We start from the raw sequence: 26,678 nt of genomic DNA on the forward strand, positions 1-26,678 counted from the left end.
TCCTGTGCAGGCAGCAATTTTATTGAGGCTTTTAAATCAGGAAAAGCAGAAAGGTTACAGATCGCTCACACATCCTGACAGAACGGTGTAATTACACAATACAGCTCGTCAATCGTCAATCAGTCCTGGTTTGTTAGTAACCAGAGACTGTGGGGATTAATGCCAGTCCAAGTCTGAACTCTGGGTGCTCAGATCAATCTGTAGTTCCATGTGACAGTCAGGATGGTCTGAGATTTCTCTCAGTCACCTCCCCACTCCGTGTCCCTGGACAATCTTTCACACAGTTTCTCAGATGATGCTGTCACTGAGCATGGTCTCCATTGCCTGGGATTGTTCCAGGGAGATTGATGGAGAAATCAGTGACTGACTGACTGTGGGTGGGAGACAAAAACTGGGAAAGGCTGGTTCCCATCCTGAAATCCTTGTTGACAGCAACTTTCAAGCAGAGGGTGTGGCCTGGGGGGGGGGTGGGGGGGATCAGGAGTAATTGGCTGCAGTAGCTCAAAGCACAACGTGGCTATCTCCAAATGAGCAGCGTTTTGGATTAATGTTCATGTCTGGAAAATAAAAGTCACAAAAAACGTTCAGTTACTCTCTGACTGGAAATCACACTCACCATGTCAGTGATTAATACTTTTCCTCATTCTCACTCAATTCATGACAATCTCTGGAAGCTGAACATTGCTGGAATTTCACTGAGTTCAGGCACAGTGTAACCAATCAAAGCCACCACCCTGTCAGAGAGAGGGGACTGATTTTAATGTCCAGGACATACCTGGGCAATGTCCCACATTGTCGGGTAGATGTAACTGTCCTGGAGCAGCTTGGCTTGGGGAGTGGCAGGTTCTGGAGTCCTATTGCCGGAATGTTCTCACGGCCCACAGCCTTTGCACTATCCAGTGTCTCCAACTGATTCCTGATATCTGTGCAGCAAATCAAATTGACTGGAGACTGGTGTCTGTGACAGTGGGGACCACTGGAGGAGGCCGAGATGGGATCATCCACTCAGCACTTCTGGCTGGAGATTGCTGTGAAAGGTTCAGCCGTCTCCTTTGCCCTGATGTGCTGAGCCCCTCCATCGTTGAGGAGGGGGAGATTTGTGGAGCCAGTGAGTTGTTTAATTGTCCACCCCATCAGTCAATGAAGAAACAGAGGGTGTGAGGGGGAGACCTTACTTTGTTAGAATACTGACAGTAATATATTTGAGGATTTTTTTCAGTTATTAGATTAGATTCCCTAAAGTGTGGAAACAGGCCCTTCGGCCCAACAAGTCCACACTGACCCTCCAAAGAGTAACCCACCCAGACACATTTCCCTCTGACTAATGCATCTAACACTACAGGTAATTTAGCAGGGCCAATTCACCTGACCTGCACATCTTTGGACTGTGGGAGGAAACCCACGCAGACACAGGGAGAATGTGCAAACTCCACACAGACAGTCACCCGAGGCTGGGATCGAACCTGGGTCCCTGGTGCTGTGAGGCAGCAGTGCTAACCACTGAGCCACCGTGCTGCCCCATGGATCAAGATCATCCGGTTTAGCGTGCCCTCAGAGATGTTAAATCCAAAATTGTGAATGAGGCTGACCAGACCTTACTCAATGAAAGTAAATGGAGGGTTCCAGAGAGATGTCGTCCACGGAGTCTATCATGACCAAAGCTGATGTGTTGGCCTGGTGTCTGTCTATAATACAGCAGCTGAACCTCTGAACCTGTCCTCCACCCCTCACTCTGATAGAGAGGGAGAGAGGGAGAGAGGGAGTGTGCTGGCCTGTGGAAAGTTGTGAATGGTGTGAGTATAGAATAAAGCAAGAATGGGGATAGATACTCACAGCGGTTCCTGGTAGTTAGTGAGGGTCAAGGGCACCATACACTTCCACTTCACACAAGGTCAGAATGCCACAACGTTTTCTCAGGAAGATATTGACAAATCTGCCATGAACACCATTAAGGGCTGCACAAGAGAATGACTTAGTCTCCCCGCTGGGAATGGAATCAATCGTTGCACAGCTGAGAGAGAGAGAAATGAGAATGATAGTTACTACATCAGACCATGAGGACTAGGAACAGGAGGAGGCCATTCAGCCCCTCAAATCTGCTCCACCATACAATGCCATCATGACTGATCACATCTCAGCCTCAACTCCACTTTCCTGCCCACGCTGCATAACCCATTACTCATTAAAAACCTGTCAATCTCAGCCTCACCTTTACTCAGCACCCACTCTGAGCGAGGGGATACCACAGATTCATGACCCGTTCAGCTAATGAATTTCCCCTCATTGCTGTTTTACAATCTGCCAGCCCTTACCCTAACGACACCACATCACAGTCGAGATCACACTACATTAGGAAATATCTTCACGACATCTGACATCGAACCTGTCGAATCCGGTTGAGATTTTATCCATTTCTGTGAAACCCCTCCTCATTTTCCCAACTCCAGTGACTATCATCCGAACCAATCCAGTCTCTCCTCCAGTGTCAGATCCTGCCGTCCCAAGAATTGGCCTGGAGACCCTCCGCTGCCCTCCCTCCATCACGGACATCCTTCCTCAGATACGGAGACAAGGCCGATACACTATCCTCCAGGTGTGGTCTCCCTAAGGCCCTGTATAACTGCAGCAAGATATCCCTGCTCCTGAACCCCAATCCACGCACCGTCACCGCCTGCTGTACCCACACTCACCGTCACCGCCTGCTGGACACACACACTCACCGTCACCACCTGCTGTACACACACACTCACTGTCACCACCTGCTGTACACACACACACTCACCGTCATCACCTGCTGTACACACACATTCACCGTCACCACCTGCTGTACACACACACACTCACCGTCACCGCCTGCTGTACACACACACTCACCGTCACCGCCTGCTGTACACACACACTCACCGTCACCACCTGCTGTACACACACACTCACCGTCACCATCTGCTGTACACACACACTCACCGTCACCACCTGCTGTACACACACACACTCACCTTCACCACCTGCTGTACACACACTCACCGTCACTGCCTGCTGTACACACACACTCACTGTCACCACCTGCTGTACACACACACTCACTGTCACCACCTGCTGTACACACACACACACTCACCGTCACCGCCTGCTGAACACACACACTCACCGTCACCACCTGCCGTACACACACACTCACCGTCACCACCTGCTGTACACACACACACTCACCTTCACCACCTGCTGTACACACACTCACCGTCACTGCCTGCTGTACACACACACTCACCGTCACCACCTGCTATACACACACACTCACCGTCACCGCCTGCTGTACACACACACACGCACCGTCACCGCCTGCTGTACACACACACACTCACCATCACCACCTGCTGTACACACACACACTCACCGTCACCACCTGCTGTACACACACACACTCACCGTCACCACCTGCTGTACACACACACTCACCGTCACCACCTGCCGTACACACACACTCACCGTCACCACCTGCTGTACACACACACTCACCGTCACCACCTGCTGTACACACACACTCACCGTCGCCACCTGCCGTACACACACACTCACCGTCACCACCTGCCGTACACACAAACTCACCGTCACCACCTGCCGTACACACACACTCACCGTCACCACCTGCTGTACACACACACACTCACCGTCACCACCTGCTGTACACACACACTCACCGTCACCACCTGCCGTACCTACACACACTCACCGTCACCACCTGCCGTACCTACACACACTCACCGTCACCACCTGCTGTACACACACACTCACCGTCACCACCTGCCGTACCTACACACACTCACCGTCACCACCTGCCGTACCTACACACACTCACCGTCACCACCTGCCGTACACACACACTCACCGTCACCACCTGCCGTACACACAAACTCACCGTCACCACCTGCCGTACACACACACTCACCATCACCACCTGCCGTACACCCACACTCACCGTCACCTGCTGTACACACACACACTCACCATCACGACCTGCTGTACCCACACACTCACCGTCACCACCTGCCGTACACACACACTCACCGTCACCTGCTGTACACACACACACTCACCGTCACCACCCGCTGTACACACACACTCACCGTCACCGCCTGCTGTACACACACACTCACCGTCACCTGCTGTACACACACACACTCACCGTCACCACCTGCTGTACACACACACTCACCGTCACCACCTGCTATACCCACACACGCACCGTCACCACCTGCTATACCCACATGCTCACCGTCACCACCTGCCATACACACACACTCACCGTCACCAGCTGCCGTACCCACATACTCACTGTCACCACCTGCTGTACACACACACTCACCGTCACCACCTGCTGTACACACACACTCACCGTCACCACCTGCTGTACACACACACACTCACCGTCACCACCTGCCGTACACACACACTCACCATCACCACGTGCTATTCCCACACACTCACCGTCACCACCTGCCGTACACACACACTCACCATCACCATCTGCTGTACCCACACACTCACCATCACCACCTTCCGTACCCACACACTCACCGTCACCACCTGCTGTACACACACACACTCACCGTCACCGCCAGCTGTACACACACACTCACCGTCACCACCTGCTGTACCCACACACTCACCGTCACCACCTGCTGTACCCACACACTCACCGTCACCACCTGCTGTACACACACACTCACCGTCACCACCTGCTGTACCCACACACTCACCGTCACCACCTGCTGTACACACACACTCACCCTCACCACCTGCCGTACACACACACTCACCGTCACCACCTGCTGTTCCCACATACTCACCTTCACCACCTGCTGTACCCACACACTCACCGTCACCACCTGCTGTACCCACACACTCACCGTCACCACCTGCTGTACACACACACTCACCGTCACCACCTGCTGTACACACACACTCACCGTCACCACCTGCCGAACACACACACTCACCGTCACCACCTGCTATACCCACACACTCACCGTCACCACCTGCCGTACACACACACTCACCATCACCACCTGCTATACCCACACACACACCGTCACCACCTGCCGTACACACACACTCACCATCACCACCTGCTGTACCCACACACTCACCGTCACCACCTTCCGTACCCACACACTCACCGTCACCACCTGCTGTACACCCACACACTCACAGTCACCACCTGCCGTACACACACACTCACCGTCACCACCTGCCGTACACACACACACTCACCGTCACCACCTGCCGTACACACACACACCGTAACCACCTGCTGTACACACACACTCACCGTCACCACCTGCTGTACACCCACACTCACCGTCACCACCTGCTGTACACACACACTCACCGTCACCATCTGCTGTACAAACACACTCATCGTCACCGCCTGCTGTACACAAACACTCACAGTCACCGCCTGCTGTACCCACACACTCACCGTCACCACCTGCTGTACCCACACACTCACCGTCACCATCTGCTGTACACACACACTCACCGTCACCACCTGCCGTACACACACACTCACCGTCACCATCTGCTGTACACACACACACTCACCGTCACCACCTGCTGTACACAAACACTCACCGTCACCACCTGCTGTACACACACACTCACCGTCACCACCTGCTGTACACACACACTCACCGTCACCACCTGCTGTACACACACACACTCACCTTCACCACCTGCTGTACACAAACACTCACCGTCACCACCTGCTGTACACACACACTCACCGTCACCATCTGCTGTACACACACACACTCACCGTCACCATCTGCTGTACACAAACACTCACCGTCACCACCTGCTGTACACACACACACTCACCGTCACCATCTGCTGTACACAAACACTCACCGTCACCACCTGCCGTACACACACACTCACCGTCACCATCTGCTGTACACACACACTCACCGTCACCACCTGCTGTACACACACACACTCACCTTCACCACCTGCTGTACACACACTCACCGTCACTGCCTGCTGTACACACACACTCACTGTCACCACCTGCTGTACACACACACACACTCACCGTCACCGCCTGCTGAACACACACACTCACCGTCACCACATGCCGTACACACACACTCACCGTCACCACCTGCTGTACAACACACACTCACCTTCACCACCTGCTGTACACACACTCACCGTCACTGCCTGCTGTACACACACACTCACCGTCACCACCTGCTATACACACACACTCACCGTCACCGCCTGCTGTACACACACACACGCACCGTCACCGCCTGCTGTACACACACACACTCACCATCACCACCTGCTGTACACACACACTCACCGTCACCACCTGCCGTACCCACAGACACCATCACCACCTGCTGTACCCACACACTCACCGTCACCACCTGCCGTACACACACACTCACCGTCACCACCTGCTGTACACACACACTCACCGTCGCCACCTGCCGTACACACACACTCACCGTCACCACCTGCTGTACACACACACTCACCGTCGCCACCTGCCGTACACACACACTCACCGTCACCACCTGCCGTACACACAAACTCACCGTCACCACCTGCCGTACACACACACTCACCGTCACCACCTGCTGTACACACACACACTCACCGTCACCACCTGCTGTACACACACACTCACCGTCACCACCTGCCGTACCTACACACACTCACCGTCACCACCTGCCGTACCTACACACACTCACCGTCACCACCTGCTGTACACACACACTCACCGTCACCACCTGCCGTACCTACACACACTCACCGTCACCACCTGCCGTACCTACACACACTCACCGTCACCACCTGCCGTACACACACACTCACCGTCACCACCTGCCGTACACACAAACTCACCGTCACCACCTGCCGTACACACACACTCACCATCACCACCTGCTGTACCCACACACTCACCGTCACCACCTGCCGTACACACACACTCACCGTCACCTGCTGTACACACACACACTCACCGTCACCACCTGCTGTACGCACACACTCACCGTCACCGCCTGCTGTACACACACACTCACCGTCACCGCCTGCTGTACACACACACTCACCGTCACCTGCTGTACACACACACACTCACCGTCACCACCTGCTGTACACACACACTCACCGTCACCACCTGCTATACCCACACACGCACCGTCACCACCTGCTATACCCACATGCTCACCGTCACCACCTGCCATACACACACACTCACCGTCACCAGCTGCCGTACCCACATACTCACTGTCACCACCTGCTGTACACACACACTCACCGTCACCACCTGCTGTACACACACACTCACCGTCACCACCTGCTGTACACACACACACTCACCGTCACCACCTGCCGTACACACACACTCACCGTCACCACCTGCTGTACACACACACTCACCGTCACCACCTGCTGTACACACACACACTCACCGTCACCACCTGCTGTACACACACACTCACCGTCACCACCTGCTGTACACACACACACTCACCGTCAGCACCTGCTGTACACACACACACTCACCATCACCACGTGCTATTCCCACACACTCACCGTCACCACCTGCCGTACACACACACTCACCATCACCATCTGCTGTACCCACACACTCACCATCACCACCTTCCGTACCCACACACTCACCGTCACCACCTGCTGTACACACACACACTCACCGTCACCGCCAGCTGTACACACACACTCACCGTCACCACCTGCTGTACACACACACTCACCGTCACCACCTGCTGTACACACACACTCACCATCACCATCTGCTGTACCCACACACTCACCGTCACCACCTGCTGTACCCACACACTCACCGTCACCACCTGCTGTACACACACACTCACCGTCACCACCTGCTGTACCCACACACTCACCGTCACCACCTGCTGTACACACACACTCACCCTCACCACCTGCCGTACACACACACTCACCGTCACCACCTGCTGTTCCCACATACTCACCTTCACCACCTGCAGTACCCACACACTCACCGTCACCACCTGCTGTACACACACACTCACCGTCACCACCTGCTGTACCCACACACTCACCGTCACCACCTGCTGTACACACACACTCACCGTCACCACCTGCCGTACACACACACTCACCGTCACCACCTGCTGTACACACACACTCACCGTCACCACCTGCTATACCCACACACTCACCGTCACCACCTGCCGTACCTACACACACTCACCATCACCACCTGCTATACCCACACACACACCGTCACCACCTGCCGTACACACACACTCACCATCACCACCTGCTGTACCCACACACTCACCGTCACCACCTTCCGTACCCACACACTCACCGTCACCACCTGCTGTACACCCACACACTCACAGTCACCACCTGCCGTACACACACACTCACCGTCACCACCTGCCGTACACACACACACTCACCGTCACCACCTGCTGTACACACACACTCACCGTCACCACCTGCTGTACACACACACTCACCGTCACCATCTGCTGTACACACACACTCACCGTCACCACCTGCTGTACACACACACTCACCGTCACCACCTGCTGTACAAACACACTCATCGTCACCGCCTGCTGTACACAAACACTCACCGTCACCACCTGCTGTACACACACACTCATCGTCACCGCCTGCTGTACACACACACTCACCGTCACCACCTGCTGTACACACACACTCATCGTCACCGCCTGCTGTACACAAACACTCACCGTCACCGCCTGCTGTACACACACACTCACCGTCACCACCTGCCGTACACACACACTCACTGTCACCACCTGCCGTACACACACACTCACCATCACCACCTGCTATACACACACACTCACCGTCACCACCTGCTGTACACACACACTCACCGTCACCAACTGCTGTACACACACACACTCACCGTCACCACCTGCCGTACACACACACTCACCATCACCACCTGCTATACACACACACTCACCGTCACCACCTGCTGTACACACACACTCACCGTCACCACCTGCTGTACACACACACTCACCATCACCACCTGCTATACACACACACTCACCGTCACCACCTGCCGTACACACACACTCACCGTCTCCATCTGCTGTACACACACACTCACCGTCACCACCTGCCGTACACACACACTCACCGTCACCACCTGCCGTACACACACACTCACCATCACCACCTGCTATACACACACACTCACCGTCACCACATGCTGTACACACACACTCACCGTCACCACCTGCCGTACACACACACTCACCGTCACCACCTGCCGTACACACCCACTCACCATCACCACCTGCTATACACACACACTCACCGTCACCACATGCTGTACACACACACTCACCGTCACCACCTGCTGTACACACACACTCACCGTCATCACCTGCTGTACCCACACACTCACCATCCCCACCTGTTGTACCCACACACTCACCGTCACCACCTGCTGTACACAGACACTCACCGTCACCACCTGCCGTACACACACACTCACCGTCACCACCTGCTGTACCCACACACTCACCGTCACCACCTGCCGTACACACACACTCACCGTCACCACCTGCTGTACACACACAATCACCGTCGCCACCTGCCGTACACACACACTCACCGTCACCACCTGCCGTACACACAAACTCACCGTCACCACCTGCCGTACACACACACTCACCGTCACCACCTGCTGTACACACACACACTCACCGTCACCACCTGCTGTACACACACACTAACCGTCACCACCTGCCGTACCTACACACACTCACCGTCACCACCTGCCGTACCTACACACACTCACCGTCACCACCTGCTGTACACACACACTCACCGTCACCACCTGCCGTACCTACACACACTCACCGTCACCACCTGCCGTACCTACACACACTCACCGTCACCACCTGCCGTACACACACACTCACCGTCACCACCTGCCGTACACACAAACTCACCGTCACCACCTGCCGTACACACACACTCACCATCACCACCTGCTGTACCCACACACACCGTCACCACCTGCTGTACACACACACTCACCATCACGACCTGCTGTACCCACACACTCACCGTCACCACCTGCCGTACACACACACTCACCGTCACCTGCTGTACACACACACACTCACCGTCACCACCTGCTGTACACACACACTCACCGTCACCGCCTGCTGTACACACACACTCACCGTCACCTGCTGTACACACACACACTCACCGTCACCACCTGCTGTACACACACACTCACCGTCACCACCTGCTATACCCACACACGCACCGTCACCACCTGCTATACCCACATGCTCACCGTCACCACCTGCCATACACACACACTCACCGTCACCAGCTGCCGTACCCACATACTCACTGTCACCACCTGCTGTACACACACACTCACCGTCACCACCTGCCGTACACACACACTCACCGTCACCGCCTGCTGTACACACACACACTCACCGTCACCACCTGCTGTACACACACACTCACCGTCACCACCTGCCGTACACACACACTCACCGTCACCACCTGCTGTACACACACACTCACCATCACCACGTGCTATTCCCACACACTCACCGTCACCACCTGCCGTACACACACACTCACCATCACCATCTGCTGAACCCACACACTCACCATCACCACCTTCCGTACCCACACACTCACCGTCACCACCTGCTGTACACACACACACTCACCGTCACCGCCAGCTGTACACACACACTCACCGTCACCACCTGCTGTACCCACACACTCACCGTCACCACCTGCTGTACACACACACTCACCGTCACCACCTGCTGTACCCACACACTCACCGTCACCACCTGCTGTACACACATACTCACCTTCACCACCTGCTGTACCCACACACTCACCGTCACCACCTGCTGTACACACACACTCACCGTCACCACCTGCTGTACACACACACTCACCCTCACCACCTGCCGTACACACACACTCACCGTCACCACCTGCTGTTCCCACATACTCACCTTCACCACCTGCTGTACCCACACACTCACCGTCACCACCTGCTGTACACACACACTCACCGTCACCACCTGCTGTACCCACACACTCACCGTCACCACCTGCTGTACACACACACTCACCGTCACCACCTGCCGTACACACACACTCACCGTCACCACCTGCTGTACACACACACTCACCGTCACCACCTGCTATACCCACACACTCATCGTCACCACCTGCCGTACACACACACTCACCATCACCACCTGCTATACCCACACACACACCGTCACCACCTGCCGTACACACACACTCACCATCACCACCTGCTGTACCCACACACTCACCGTCACCACCTTCCGTACCCACACACTCACCGTCACCACCTGCTGTACACCCACACACTCACCGTCACCACCTGCCGTACACACACACACTCACCGTCACCACCTGCCGTACACACACACACCGTAACCACCTGCTGTACACACACACTCACCGTCACCACCTGCTGTACCCACACACTCACCGTCACCATCTGCTGTACAAACACACTCATCGTCACCGCCTGCTGTACACAAACACTCACAGTCACCGCCTGCTGTACCCACACACTCACCGTCACCACCTGCTGTACACACACACTCACCGTCACCACCTGCTGTACACACACACTCACAGTCACCGCCTGCTGTACCCACACACTCACCCTCACCACCTGCCGTACACACACACTCACCGTCACCACCTGCTGTTCCCACATACTCACCTTCACCACCTGCTGTACCCACACACTCACCGTCACCACCTGCTGTACACACACACTCACCGTCACCACCTGCTGTACCCACACACTCACCGTCACCACCTGCTGTACACACACACTCACCGTCACCACCTGCTGTACACACACACTAACCGTCACCACCTGCTGCACACACACACTCACCGTCACCACCTGCCGTACACACACACTCACCGTCACCACCTGCTGTACACACACACTCACCGTCACCACCTGCTATACCCACACACTCACCGTCACCACCTGCCGTACACACACACTCACCATCACCACCTGCTATACCCACACACACACCGTCACCACCTGCCGTACACACACACTCACCATCACCACCTGCTGTACCCACACACTCACCGTCACCACCTTCCGTACCCACACACTCACCGTCACCACCTGCTGTACACCCACACACTCACAGTCACCACCTGCCGTACACACACACTCACCGTCACCACCTGCCGTACACACACACACTCACCGTCACCACCTGCCGTACACACACACACCGTAACCACCTGCTGTACACACACACTCACCGTCACCACCTGCTGTACCCACACACTCACCGTCACCATCTGCTGTACACACACACTCACCGTCACCACCTGCTGTACAAACACACTCATCGTCACCGCCTGCTGTACACAAACACTCACAGTCACCGCCTGCTGTACCCACACACTCACCGTCACCATCTGCTGTACACACACACTCACCGTCACCACCTGCTGTACACACACACTCACCGTCACCACCTGCTGTACAAACACACTCATCGTCACCGCCTGCTGTACACAAACACTCACAGTCACCGCCTGCTGTACCCACACACTCACCGTCACCACCTGCTGTACACACACACTCACCGTCACCACCTGCTGTACAAACACACTCATCGTCACCGCCTGCTGTACCCACACTCACCGTCACCGCCTGCTGTACACAAACACTCACCATCACCACCTGCTGTACAAACACACTCATCGTCACCGCCTGCTGTACCCACACTCACCGTCACCGCCTGCTGTACACAAACACTCACCATCACCGCCTGCTGTACCCACACTCACCGTCACCGCCTGCTGTACACAAACACTCACCATCACCACCTGCTGTACACAAACACTCACCGTCACCGCCTGCTGTACACAAACACTCACCATCACCACCTGCTGTACACACACACTCATCGTCACCGCCTGCTGTACACAAACACTCACCGTCACCGCCTGCTGTACACACACACTCACCGTCACCACCTGCCGTACACACACACTCACCATCACCACCTGCTATACACACACACTCACCGTCACCACCTGCTGTACACACACACTCACCGTCACCAACTGCTGTACACACACACACTCACCGTCACCACCTGCCGTACACACACACTCACCATCACCACCTGCTATACACACACACTCACCGTCACCACCTGCTGTACACACACACTCACCGTCACCACCTGCTGTACACACACACTCACCATCACCACCTGCTATACACACACACTCACCGTCACCACCTGCCGTACACACACACTCACCATCACCACCTGCTATACCCACACACACACCGTCACCACCTGCCGTACACACACACTCACCATCACCACCTGCTGTACCCACACACTCACCGTCACCACCTTCCGTACCCACACACTCACCGTCACCACCTGCTGTACACCCACACACTCACAGTCACCACCTGCCGTACACACACACTCACCGTCACCACCTGCCGTACACACACACACTCACCGTCACCACCTGCTGTACACACACACTCACCGTCACCACCTGCTGTACACACACACTCACCGTCACCACCTGCTGTACCCACACACTCACCGTCACCATCTGCTGTACACACACACTCACCGTCACCACCTGCTGTACACACACACTCACCGTCACCACCTGCTGTACAAACACACTCATCGTCACCGCCTGCTGTACACAAACACTCACCGTCACCGCCTGCTGTACACAAACACTCACCATCACCACCTGCTGTACACACACACTCATCGTCACCGCCTGCTGTACACAAACACTCACCGTCACCGCCTGCTGTACACACACACTCACCGTCACCACCTGCCGTACACACACACTCACTGTCACCACCTGCCGTACACACACACTCACCATCACCACCTGCTATACACACACACTCACCGTCACCACCTGCTGTACACACACACTCACCGTCACCAACTGCTGTACACACACACACTCACCGTCACCACCTGCCGTACACACACACTCACCATCACCACCTGCTATACACACACACTCACCGTCACCACCTGCTGTACACACACACTCACCGTCACCACCTGCTGTACACACACACTCACCATCACCACCTGCTATACACACACACTCACCGTCACCACCTGCCGTACACACACACTCACCGTCTCCATCTGCTGTACACACACACTCACCGTCACCACCTGCCGTACACACACACTCACCGTCACCACATGCTGTACACACACACTCACCGTCACCACCTGCCGTACACACACACTCACCGTCACCACCTGCCGTACACACCCACTCACCATCACCACCTGCTATACACACACACTCACCGTCACCACATGCTGTACACACACACTCACCGTCACCACCTGCCGTACACACACACACTCACCGTCACCACCTGCCGTACACCCACACACCGTAACCACCTGCTGTACACACACACTCACCGTCACCACCTGCTGTACCCACACACTCACCGTCACCATCTGCTGTACACACACACTCACCGTCACCACCTGCTGTACAAACACACTCATCGTCACCGCCTGCTGTACACAAACACTCACAGTCACCGCCTGCTGTACCCACACACTCACCGTCACCATCTGCTGTACACACACACTCACCGTCACCACCTGCTGTACAAACACACTCATCGTCACCGCCTGCTGTACACAAACACTCACAGTCACCGCCTGCTGTACCCACACACTCACCGTCACCATCTGCTGTACACACACACTCACCGTCACCACCTGCTGTACACACACACTCACCGTCACCACCTGCTATACCCACACACTCACCGTCACCACCTGCTGTACACACACACTCACCGTCACCGCCTGCTGTACACACACACTCACCGTCACCACCTGCCGTACACACACACTCACCATCACCACCTGCTATACACACACACTCACCGTCACCACCTGCTGTACACACACACTCACCGTCACCAACTGCTGTACACACACACACTCACCGTCACCACCTGCCGTACACACACACTCACCATCACCACCTGCTATACACACACACTCACCGTCACCACCTGCTGTACACACACACTCACCGTCACCACCTGCTGTACACACACACTCACCATCACCACCTGCTATACACACACACTCACCGTCACCACCTGCCGTACACACACACTCACCGTCTCCATCTGCTGTACACACACACTCACCGTCACCACCTGCCGTACACACACACTCACCGTCACCACCTGCCGTACACACACACTCACCATCACCACCTGCTATACACACACACTCACCGTCACCACATGCTGTACACACACACTCACCGTCACCACCTGCCGTACACAAACACTCACCGTCACCACCTGCCGTACACTCCCACTCACCATCACCACCTGCTATACACACACACTCACCGTCACCACATGCTGTACACACACACTCACCGTCACCACCTGCCGTACACACACACACTCACCGTCACCACCTGCCGTACACCCACACACCGTAACCACCTGCTGTACACACACACTCACCGTCACCACCTGCTGTACCCACACACTCACCGTCACCATCTGCTGTACACACACACTCACCGTCACCACCTGCTGTACAAACACACTCATCGTCACCGCCTGCTGTACACAAACACTCACAGTAACCGCCTGCTGTACCCACACACTCACCGTCACCATCTGCTGTACACACACACTCACCGTCACCACCTGCTGTACACACACACTCACCGTCACCACCTGCTATACCCACACACTCACCGTCACCACCTGCTGTACACACACACTCACCGTCACCACCTGCTGTACACACACACACTCACCGTCACCACCTGCTGTACACACACACACTCACCGTCACCACCTGCTGTACACACACACACTCACCGTCACCACCTGCTGTACCCACACACTCACCGTCACCACCTTCCGTACACACACACTCACCATCACCACCTGCTATACCCACACACTCACTGTCACCACCTGCTGTACACACACACTCACCGTCACCACCTGCTGAACCCACACACTCACCGTCACCACCTGCTGTACCCACACACTCACCGTCACCACCTTCCGTACACACACACTCACCATCACCACCTGCTATACCCACACACTCACTGTCACCACCTGCTGTACACACACACTCACCGTCACCACCTGCTGAACCCACACACTCACCGTCACCACCTGCTGTACCCACACACTCACCGTCACCACCTGCCGTACATCACTCACCGTCACCACCCGCTATACACACACACTCACCGTCACCACCTGCTGTACATCACTCACCGTCACCGTCACCACCTGCCGTACATCACTCACCGTCACCACCCGCTATACACACACACTCACCGTCACCACCTGCTGTACACACACACACTCACCGTCACCACCTGCTGTACCCACACTCTCACCGTCACTGCCTGCTGTACACACACCGTCACACCATCACCACCTGCTGTACACACACACACTCACCGTCACCACCTGCGATACACACACACTCACCGTCACCACCTGCTGTACACACACACTCACCGTCACCGCCTGCTGTGCACACACACTCACCGTCACCACCTGCTGTACACACACACACTCACCGTCACCACCTGCTATACACACACACTCACCGTCACCACCTGCTGTACACACACACTCACCGTCACCGCCTGCTGTACACACACACTCACCGTCACCGCCTGCTGTACCCACACTCACCGACACCACCTGCTGTACCTACACACTCACTGTCACCACCTGCTGTACACACACACTCACCGTCACCACCTGCTGTACACACACACTCACCGTCACCACCTGCCGTACACACACACACTCACCGTCACCACCTGCTGTACACACACACTCACCGTCCCCACCTGCTGTACCTACACACTCACTGTCACCGCCTGCTGTACACACACACACTCACCGTCACCACCTGCTGTACACACACACTCACCGTCACCACCTGCTGTACCTACACACTCACTGTCACCGCCTGCTGTACACACACACACACACCGTCACCACCTGCTGTACACACACACTCAACGTCACCACCTGCTGTACACACACACTCACCGTCACCACCTGCCGTACACACACACTCACCATCACCACATGCTGTACACACACACTCACCGTCACCACCTGCTGTACACACACACTCACCGTCACCACCTGCCGTACACACACACTCACCGTCACCACCTGCTGTACACACACACTCACCGTCACCACCTGCTGTACACACACACTCACCGTAACCACCTGCTGTACACACACACACTCACCGTCACCACCTCCTTTACCCACGCACTCACCGTCACCACCTGCTGTACCCACACACTCACCGACACCACCTGCTGTACCCACACACTCACCGTCACCACCTGCCGTACACACATACTCACCGTCACCACCTGCTGTACACACATACACTCACCGTCACCACCTGCTGTACACACACACACTCACCGTCACCACCTGCTGTACCCACACACTCACCATCACCACCTGCGGTACACACACACACTCACCGTCACCACCTGCTGTACACACACGCACTCACCGTCACCACCTGCTGTACACACACACTCACCGTCACCACCTGCTATACACACACGCACTCACCGTCACCACCTGCTGTACACACACGCACTCACCGTCACCACCTGCTGTACACACACACTCACCGTCACCGCCTGCTGTACACACACACTCACCGTCACCACCTGCTGTACACACACACTCACCGTCACCACCTGCCGTACACACACACACTCACCGTCATCACCTGCTGTACACATACACTCACCGTCACCGCCTGCTGTACACACACACTCACCGTCACCACCTGCTGTACCTACACACTCATTGTCACCGCCTGCTGTACACACACACACTCACCGTCACCACCTGCTGTACACACACACTCACTGTCACCACCTGCTGTACACACACACTCACCGTCACCGCCTGCTGTGCACACACACTCACCGTCACCACCTGCTGTACAAACACACTCACCGTCACCACCTGCTGTACACACACACACTCACCGTCACCATCTGCCGCACACACACACTCACCGTCACCACCTGCTGTACACACACACTCTCACCATCACCACCTGCTGTACACACACACTCACCGTCACCACCTGCTGTACACACACTCACCGTCACCACCTGCTGTACCCACACACTCACCGTCACCACCTGCTGTACACACACACTCACCGTCACCACCTGCTGTACACACACACTCACCGTCACCACCTGCTGTGCACACACACACTCACCGTCACCACCTGCTGTACACACACACACTCACCGTCACCGCCTGCTGTGCACACACACACTCACCGTCACCACCTGCTGTGCACACACACACTCACTGTCACCACGTGCTGTACACACACACACTCACCGTCACCACCTGGTGTACACACACACTCACCGTCACCACCTGGTGTACACACACACACACTCACCGTCACCACCTGCTGTACACACACACTCACCGTCACCACCTGCCGTACATCACTCACCGTCACCACCCGCTGTACACACACACTCACCGTCAACACCTGCTGTACACACACACACACACCGTCACCACCTGCTGTACACACACCGTCACACCATCACCACCTGCTGTACACACACACTCACCGTCACCACCTGCTATACACACACACTCACCGTCCCCACCTGCTGTACACACACACTCACCGTCACCGCCTGCTGTACACACACACTCACCGTCACCACCTGCTGTACACACACACTCACCATCACCACCTGCTGTACACACACCCTCACCGTCACCACCTGCTGTACCCACACACTCACCGTCACCACCTGCTGTACCTACACACTCACCGTCACCACCTGCTATACACACACACACTCACCGTCACCACCTGCTGTACACACACACTCACCGTCACCACCTGCTGTACCTACACACTCACTGTCACCGCCTGCTGTACACACACACACTCACCGTCACCACCTGCTGTACACACACACTCACCGTCACCACCTCCTGTACACACACACTCACCGTCACCACCTGCTGTACACACACACACTCACCGTCACCACCTGCTGTACGCACACACTCACCATCACCACATGCTGTACACACACACACTCACCGTCACCACCTGCTGTACACACGCACTCACCGTCACCACCTGCTGTACACACACACTCACCGTCACCGCCTGCTGTACACACACACTCACCGTCACCACCTGCTGTACACACACACACTCACCGTCACCACCTGCTGTACCCACACACTCACCGTCACCACCTGCTGTACCCACACACTCACCGACACCACCTGCCATACACACACACTCACCGTCACCACCTGCTGTACACACACACACTCACCGTCACCACCTGCTGTACACACACACACTCACCGTCACCACCTGCTGTACCTACACACTCACTGTCACCGCCTGCTGTACACACACACACTCACCGTCACCACCTGCTGTACACACACACTCACCGTCACCACCTGCCGTACACACACACTCACCGTCACCACCTGCTGTACACACACACACTCACCGTCACCACCTGCTGTACGCACACACTCACCATCACCACATGTTGTACACACACACACTCACCGTCACCACCTGCTGTACACACACACACTCACCGTCACCACCTGCTGTACACACACACTCACCGTCACCACCTGCTGTACACACACACACTCACCGTCACCACCTGCTGTACACACACACACTCACCGTCACCACCTGCTGTACCCACACACTCACCGTCACCACCTGCCATACACACACACTCACCGTCACCACCTGCTGTACACACACACTCACCGTCACCACCTGCTGTACACACACACACTCACCGTCACCACCTGCTGTACCCACACACTCACCATCACCACCTGCGGTACACACACACACTCACCGTCACCACCTGCTGTACACACACGCACTCACCGTCACCACCTGCTGTACACACACACTCACCGTCACCACCTGCCGTACCCACACACACTCACCGTCACCACCTGCTGTGCACACACACACTCACCGTCACCGCCTGCTGTACACACACACACTCACCGTCACCACCTGCTGTGCACACACACACTCACTGTCACCACCTGCTGTACACACACACTCACCGTCACCACCTGCCGTACAAACACACTCACCGTCACCACCTGCTGTACACACACACACTCACCGTCACCACCTGCTGTACACACACACTCACCGTCACCACCTGCTGTACACACACACTCACCGTCACCACCTGCCGTACATCACTCACCGTCACCACCCGCTGTACACACACACTCACCGTCACCACCTGCTGTACACACACACACTCACCGTCACCACCTGCTGTACCCACACTCTCACCGTCACTGCCTGCTGTACACATACCGTCACACCATCACCACCTGCTGTACACACACACACTCACCGTTACCACCTGCTATACACACACACTCACCGTCACCACCTGCTGTACCTATACACTCACTGTCACCACCTGTTGTACACACACACTCACCGTCACCTCCTGCTGTACACACACATTCACCGTCACCACCTGCCGTACACACACACTCACCGTCACCACCTGCCGTACACACACACTCACCATCACCACCTGCTGTACACACACACTCACCGTCACCACCTGCTGTACCCACACACTCACCGTCACCACCTGCTGTACCTACACACTCACTGTCACCACCTGCTGTACACACACACTCACCGTCACCACCTGCTGTACACACACACTCACCGTCACCACCTGCCGTGCACACACACACTCACCGTCACCACCTGCTGTACACACACACTCACCGTCACCACCTGCTGTACCTACACACTCACTGTCACCGCCTGCTGTACACACACACACTCACCGTCACCACCTGCTGTACACACACACTCACCGTCACCACCTGCTGTACACACACACTCTCACCGTCACCACCTGCTGTACACACACACTCACCGTCACCACCTGCCGTACACACACACACTCACCGTCACCACCTGCTGTACACACACACTCACCGTCACCACCTGCTGTACCTACACACTCACTGCCACCGCCTGCTGTACACACACACACTCACCGTCACCACCTGCTGTACACACACACTCACCGTCACCATCTGCTGTACACACACACTCTCACCGTCACCACCTGCTGTACACACACACTCACCGTCACCACCTGCTGTACACACACACACACTCACCGTCACCACCTGCTGTACACACACACACTCACCGTCACCACCTGCTGTACACACACACTCACCGTCACCGCCTGCTGTACACACACACTCACCGTCACCACCTGCTGTACACACACGCACTCACCGTCAGTGACTTGTGCACAAGGACACCCAGGTCTCATTCCATCTCCCCCTTTCCCAATCGATCACCGTTCTGAAAATGATGTCTTTTCCTGCTTTTGCTCCCAACGGGGATTCTTTCCCATTGATCTACATTATACAGCATCTGTCACTCGTTTCCCCACTGACCCAGCCTGTCCAAATCACAGCGAAACATCTCCACATCCTCCTTACAGCTCACCCTCCCACCCAGACTTGGAGATATAACATTGAGTTTGCTCATCGAATCATTCCGGTGTGTGGGAATCCCTCTGATCCCTGCAGTGACCATGGTGCCTGACACACACAGATGGACCGGTTTATTTTTCCTCTTTGCTGTTGTTTCCATCTCCAAGTCAGAATATACATCGTTCAATCCCACATGCTTTTGTTTACCACACTACAGCTTTCCCAAAGACCAAACCAACCACATCAGCTGGCTTCCCTCATCAACCTGTCTCCCTGACTCGGGTTAGGGTATGGTCTGCAGAGGGCAGGTGCCGTGAGTCACTGCTTCCTGTCTATATTTACAGGGTGTTGTTGTTCCCGTTGTTATCAAGGGAATCCCCGATTCGGATCTCTGCTCCATCCAGCCTCCCTGCCTTGCGCTTTCTGTTGGTGACTCTCACAACGAAGACGCGGTAGTGCTCCTTCAGGTCCACTCTCCACCAGGGATCTTTCTGCTTATTGGTGCTACTGCAGGAGGAGTGACGGAACTGAGGATCGGGATTCCCATCGATCGCATTGTTGGCATCAGCAAAAAGACGGAAAGTGGTGGATTGTGTCGCACGGACCCCAGCTGCAACATTCTCTAAAACCAGAGACAGTGCGTTTCCATGACCACCCAATCACACAGAGCACATCACTCCATCCCCTCACCCTCCCTCACCCTCACCCTCACCCTCCCCCTCCCCTAACCCTCACCCTTCCCTAACCCTCACCCACCCCTAACCCTCCCCATCCCCCTCACACTGCCATCCCCTCCCCCTCCCCTTCCTCATCCACCTCCTTCCTCACCCTCCCTCACCTCACACTCCCCCACCCTGCACATCACCCTCCCCTCCCTTACCCTCACCGTCCCCTGCCTAACCGTCCCTGCTCCCTCCCCCTCCCCTCCCTCCCCCTCACCCTTCCCTCCCTCACCCTCCCCTCCCTCCCCTACTCTCCTCCCTCATCCACCTTCTCTCTCCCACTCCCCCTCACCCTCACCCACCCTCCCCCTCCCTCCCCTCCCTTATCCACCTCCTCCCCCACCCTCCTCCTCCCCTTCCTCACCCTCCCCTCCCCCTACCCACCCTCCCCTCCCTCCTCCTCCCCCTCACTCTCCCTCTCTCCCTCCCCTCCGTCACCCTCCCCTCCCCTCCTTCACTGTCCCCCCCAACCTTCCCGCACCCTCCCCTCCCTCACCCTTCCTCCCCTTCCCCTCCCCCTCCTTCTCACCCTCCCCCTCATCCTCCCCTCCCTCTCACCCTCCCCCCTCACCCTCCTTCAGGCAGGGAGGCTATAGAAGGACTTGGACAGGTTCAGAGAGTGGGCAAAGAAGTGGCAGGTGGACTACAATGTGGGAAAGTGTACGGTGATAGATTTCAGTAGGAAGATTGGAGACATAGATTATTATCTAATGGGGTAAGATTTCAGAAATCTGAAGTGTAAAGGAACTTTAAGGGAGTCCTAATTCAGGATTGTCTTTGAGTTAATGTGCAGGTTCAGTTAACAGTCAGCAAGGCCAAGTGCAATGTTAGCATTTGTTTCAAAGAGGGCTAGGATACGAGAGCAGAGACCTACAGCTGAGGCTGTATCCTGCTCTGGTCAGGCTCTGGTGTACGGCATATGGGGAACAGTTTTGGGTCCTGTATCTCAGGAAGGATGTGCTAGTGTTGAAGGGGTCCAGAGGGTGTTTACAAAAATGATCCTGGGATGAAGAGCTTGTCCTATGAGGAGCAGTTGAGGACTCTTGGTCTGTACAGGATGGAGTTTAGAAAGTTATGTAGGAATCTGATTGAAACTTACAGAATACTGAGGTCTGGACAGCATGAATGTGGAGAAGATATTTTCCTGGTCGGAGAGACTAGGAGTTAAGGGCACAGCCACAGTGTGAAGGAAAGACACTTTAGAACAGAGATGGGAAGGAATTTCTTCAGTTTGAGGGTGGGGAATCTGTGGAGGCCAAGTTAGTGAGTCTATTTAATACAGAGATAGACAGGTTCATGATTCGCAAGGGGATCGAGGGTGACAGGGAGAAGGAAGGAGAATGGGATTGAGAAACCTATCAGCCATGACGGAATAGCAGAGCAGACTCAATGGGCTGAATGGCCTAATACTGTTCCTTTACCTGATGGTCTCATAAACACAATCTACTCCACACCATTGTAAAAAACATGGTGACATGAAACTTGGACGTATGATAAGCTGTTAGGAGGACTGTGTGGAACTCCAAGGGGAAGTGGAGGAGAAGGTGAGGTTCAATATGGGGAAGTGTGAGGTGATGCATTTTAAATCAGAAACCCTACAATGGGCATTTGACCCATTGAGTCCACACTGACCCTGTGTCCCATTCAGTTCCACTGTTCTACCACATCCCTGTAACCCAACATCTCCCATGGCCAATCCACCCTGACCTGCACATCTTTGGATTATGAGAGGAAACCCACACAGACACGGGGAGAATGTGCAAACTCCACACAGTCAGTCACCCAATGGTGGAATTGAACCTGGGTCCCTGGCGCTGAGAGGCAGCAGTGCTAACCACTGAGCCACCGTGCCAACCATATGGTTGGAAAAACATTGAAAGACAATATAAAGTAGGGGATATAATTCTCACGGGGATACAGGAGCACAGGGAGCTGGGTGGTATATGTCACAGATCATTGAAGGTGGCAGCACCGGGGGAGAGAGCAGTTAATAAAGCAGACAGTATCCTCGGCTTTATTACTGGGGCAGAGAGTACAATAGCAGGGGGGTGATGTTGAACTTGTCCAGGACCCTTGTTGGTCCTCAGCTGGAGTATTGTGTACAGGGTGTGGGCCCCACATTATAGGAAAGATGGGAATGCATTGGAGAGAGTGCAGGAAGTGATTTACAGGAATGGTTTCCGGAATGAGAAACTTCAGGGATGGGGGGGGGGGGAATTGAAGGTGTTGGGACCTTCTCCCCAGAGAGAGGGCGGCTGGGAGAGAGGTCTGATCGAGGTTTTCAAAGCCAGGAGCAGAGTTGGACAGAGCAGACAGGGAGAAACAGTTCCTGCTTGTACCAGGAAGAACATGAGGGGCATTGATTAAAAGTGAAGTGTGAACGAAGCGGGGGAGGGTGTGAGGGACGTTCTCACTCAGCGAGTCATCAGGGAATGGAATCTATGGCCTGGAAATGTGGGCAGGCAGGTTCAATCGATGCATTCAGGAGGGACATTGGATGGATATTTGGAAGGAAATAGTGTGTACAAGGTAATGAGGAAAAAGGCAGGAGGTCACTGGTTGATAGAATCAGTGCAGGGATGATGGGCTGAATGACCTCCTCCTGCACTGTAACAATTCTGATGGTGTGATTGAAATAGGAGTGAAACAGTCACAACCTGAGACTGTACATTCCCAGCTTGGAATGAGGATTTTCCGGATCCCCATGAGGATCTTACCCTGGGAGCCTCCGACAGAAAAGAGCACACAGAGTGCAGCCCAAGCCAGTAGGTAGTGAGACATCATCCTGTAGGAATCACAGAGAGACAGTAAGGTTAATCACACCGCCGCATGGAGATTCCACATTCGGAAGCTGGAACACTGGGAAGGATTTCCATCAAAGCTGTTTGATTTGTTCATTGAAGCCAGTTTTGCAAACGACCGAAGGTTTATTGGAGACCTGCCCGAACTGAGTCTCTAACAGAGGCATTTCAGAGACAATCACACTGCTGTATGGCTGCAGACACATATAGACCAGGCTAGGCTAGGGCAGGCCAGGCTAGAGCAGGCTAGGGCAGGCTAGGCTAGGCTAGGCTAGGGCAGGCTAGGCCAGGCCAGGGCAGGCCAGGCTAGGCTAGGGCAGGCTAGGGCAGGCTAGGCCAGGCCGGGCTAGGGCAGGCTAGGCGAGGCTAGGGCAGGCTAGGGCAGGCTAGGCCAGGCCAGGGCACACCAGCCTAGGCTAGGGCAGGCTAGGCCAGGCCAGGCTAGGCTAGGCTAGGGCAGGCTAGGCCAGGCTAGGGCAGGCTCGAGCAGGCCAGGCCAGGCTAGGGTAGGCTAGGCCAGGCCAGGCTAGGCTAGGGCAGGCCAGGGTAGGCTAGGGCAGGCTAGGGGAGGCTAGGGCAGGCCAGGCTAGGCTAGGGCAGGCTAGGGCAGGCCAGGGTAGGCTAGGGCAGGCTAGGGGAGGCTAGGGCAGGCCAGGCTAGGCTAGGGTAGGCTAGGGTAGGCTAGGGCAGGCTAGGGCAGGCTAGGGCAGGCCAGGCTAGGCTAGGGCAGGCTAGGGCAGGCTAGGCCAGGCCAGGGCACACCAGCCTAGGCTAGGGCAGGCTAGGCCAGGCCAGACCAGGCTAAGGCAGGATGGCAGATTGCCTTCCCTGAGACACAGAGATAGCAAAGGGGGTTCACACCACAACATAGTACACCCCCACATCATTCACCCACACCCTCCCACACACACACCCCCACACGCACACCCACACACACACCCCCACACCCACACACCCCCACATCCACACACCTCCACACCCACACACCTCCACACCCACACACCTCCGCACTCCCACACCCACACACCCCCACACCCACACACCTACACACCCACACACCTCCGCATCCACACACCTCCGCACCTACACACCTCCGCACTCCCACACCCACACACCTCCACACCCACACACCTCCACACCCACACACCTCCGCACTCCCACACCCACACACCTCCACACCCACACACCTCCACACCCACACACCTCCGCACTCCCACACCCACACACCCCCACACCCACCCATCTCCACACCCACACACCTCCGCACCCACACACCTCCACACCCACACACCTCCGCACTCCCACACCCACACACCTCCACACCCACACACCTCCACACCCACACACCTCCGCACTCCCACACCCACACAC

The 26,678-nt window shown here is 55.7% G+C and overlaps 1 protein-coding gene across 1 annotated transcript; it reads right to left on the minus strand.

Moving 5' to 3' along the window:
• LOC148150043 (fucolectin-like) lies at positions 1 to 25,291 on the minus strand. Its single transcript, XM_087987750.1, has 4 exons — positions 25,224 to 25,291; positions 22,127 to 22,406; positions 1,834 to 2,011; positions 1 to 557 (listed from the first exon to the last, which is right to left on the minus strand). The coding sequence occupies exons 1-3, from the start codon at positions 25,288 to 25,290 to the stop codon at positions 1,849 to 1,851; spliced, it is 510 nt and encodes a 169-aa protein (XP_087843876.1). The 5' UTR covers position 25,291; the 3' UTR covers positions 1 to 557; positions 1,834 to 1,848.
• Positions 25,292 to 26,678: the final 1,387 nt, after the last annotated feature.

This window comes from Chiloscyllium plagiosum, unplaced genomic scaffold, assembly GCF_037043375.1.
Source record: "Chiloscyllium plagiosum isolate Xiang-an unplaced genomic scaffold, Cpla_swu_hap1 HiC_scaffold_5, whole genome shotgun sequence".
Lineage (NCBI taxonomy): Eukaryota > Metazoa > Chordata > Chondrichthyes > Orectolobiformes > Hemiscylliidae > Chiloscyllium > Chiloscyllium plagiosum.

Excerpts from the sequence above, each read along its gene's own strand:
- LOC148150043 (XM_087987750.1), bottom strand. The coding sequence starts at position 25,290 with ATGATGTCTCACTACCTACTGGCTTGGGCTGCACTCTGTGTGCTCTTT. Across the intron at positions 22,407-25,223 it reads TTCTGTCGGAGGCTCCCAGG|AGAATGTTGCAGCTGGGGTC; the intron begins GTAAGATCCTCA and ends CTCTGGTTTTAG. Across the intron at positions 2,012-22,126 it reads AACGGGAACAACAACACCCT|CTGTGCAACGATTGATTCCA; the intron begins GTAAATATAGAC and ends TCTCTCTCTCAG.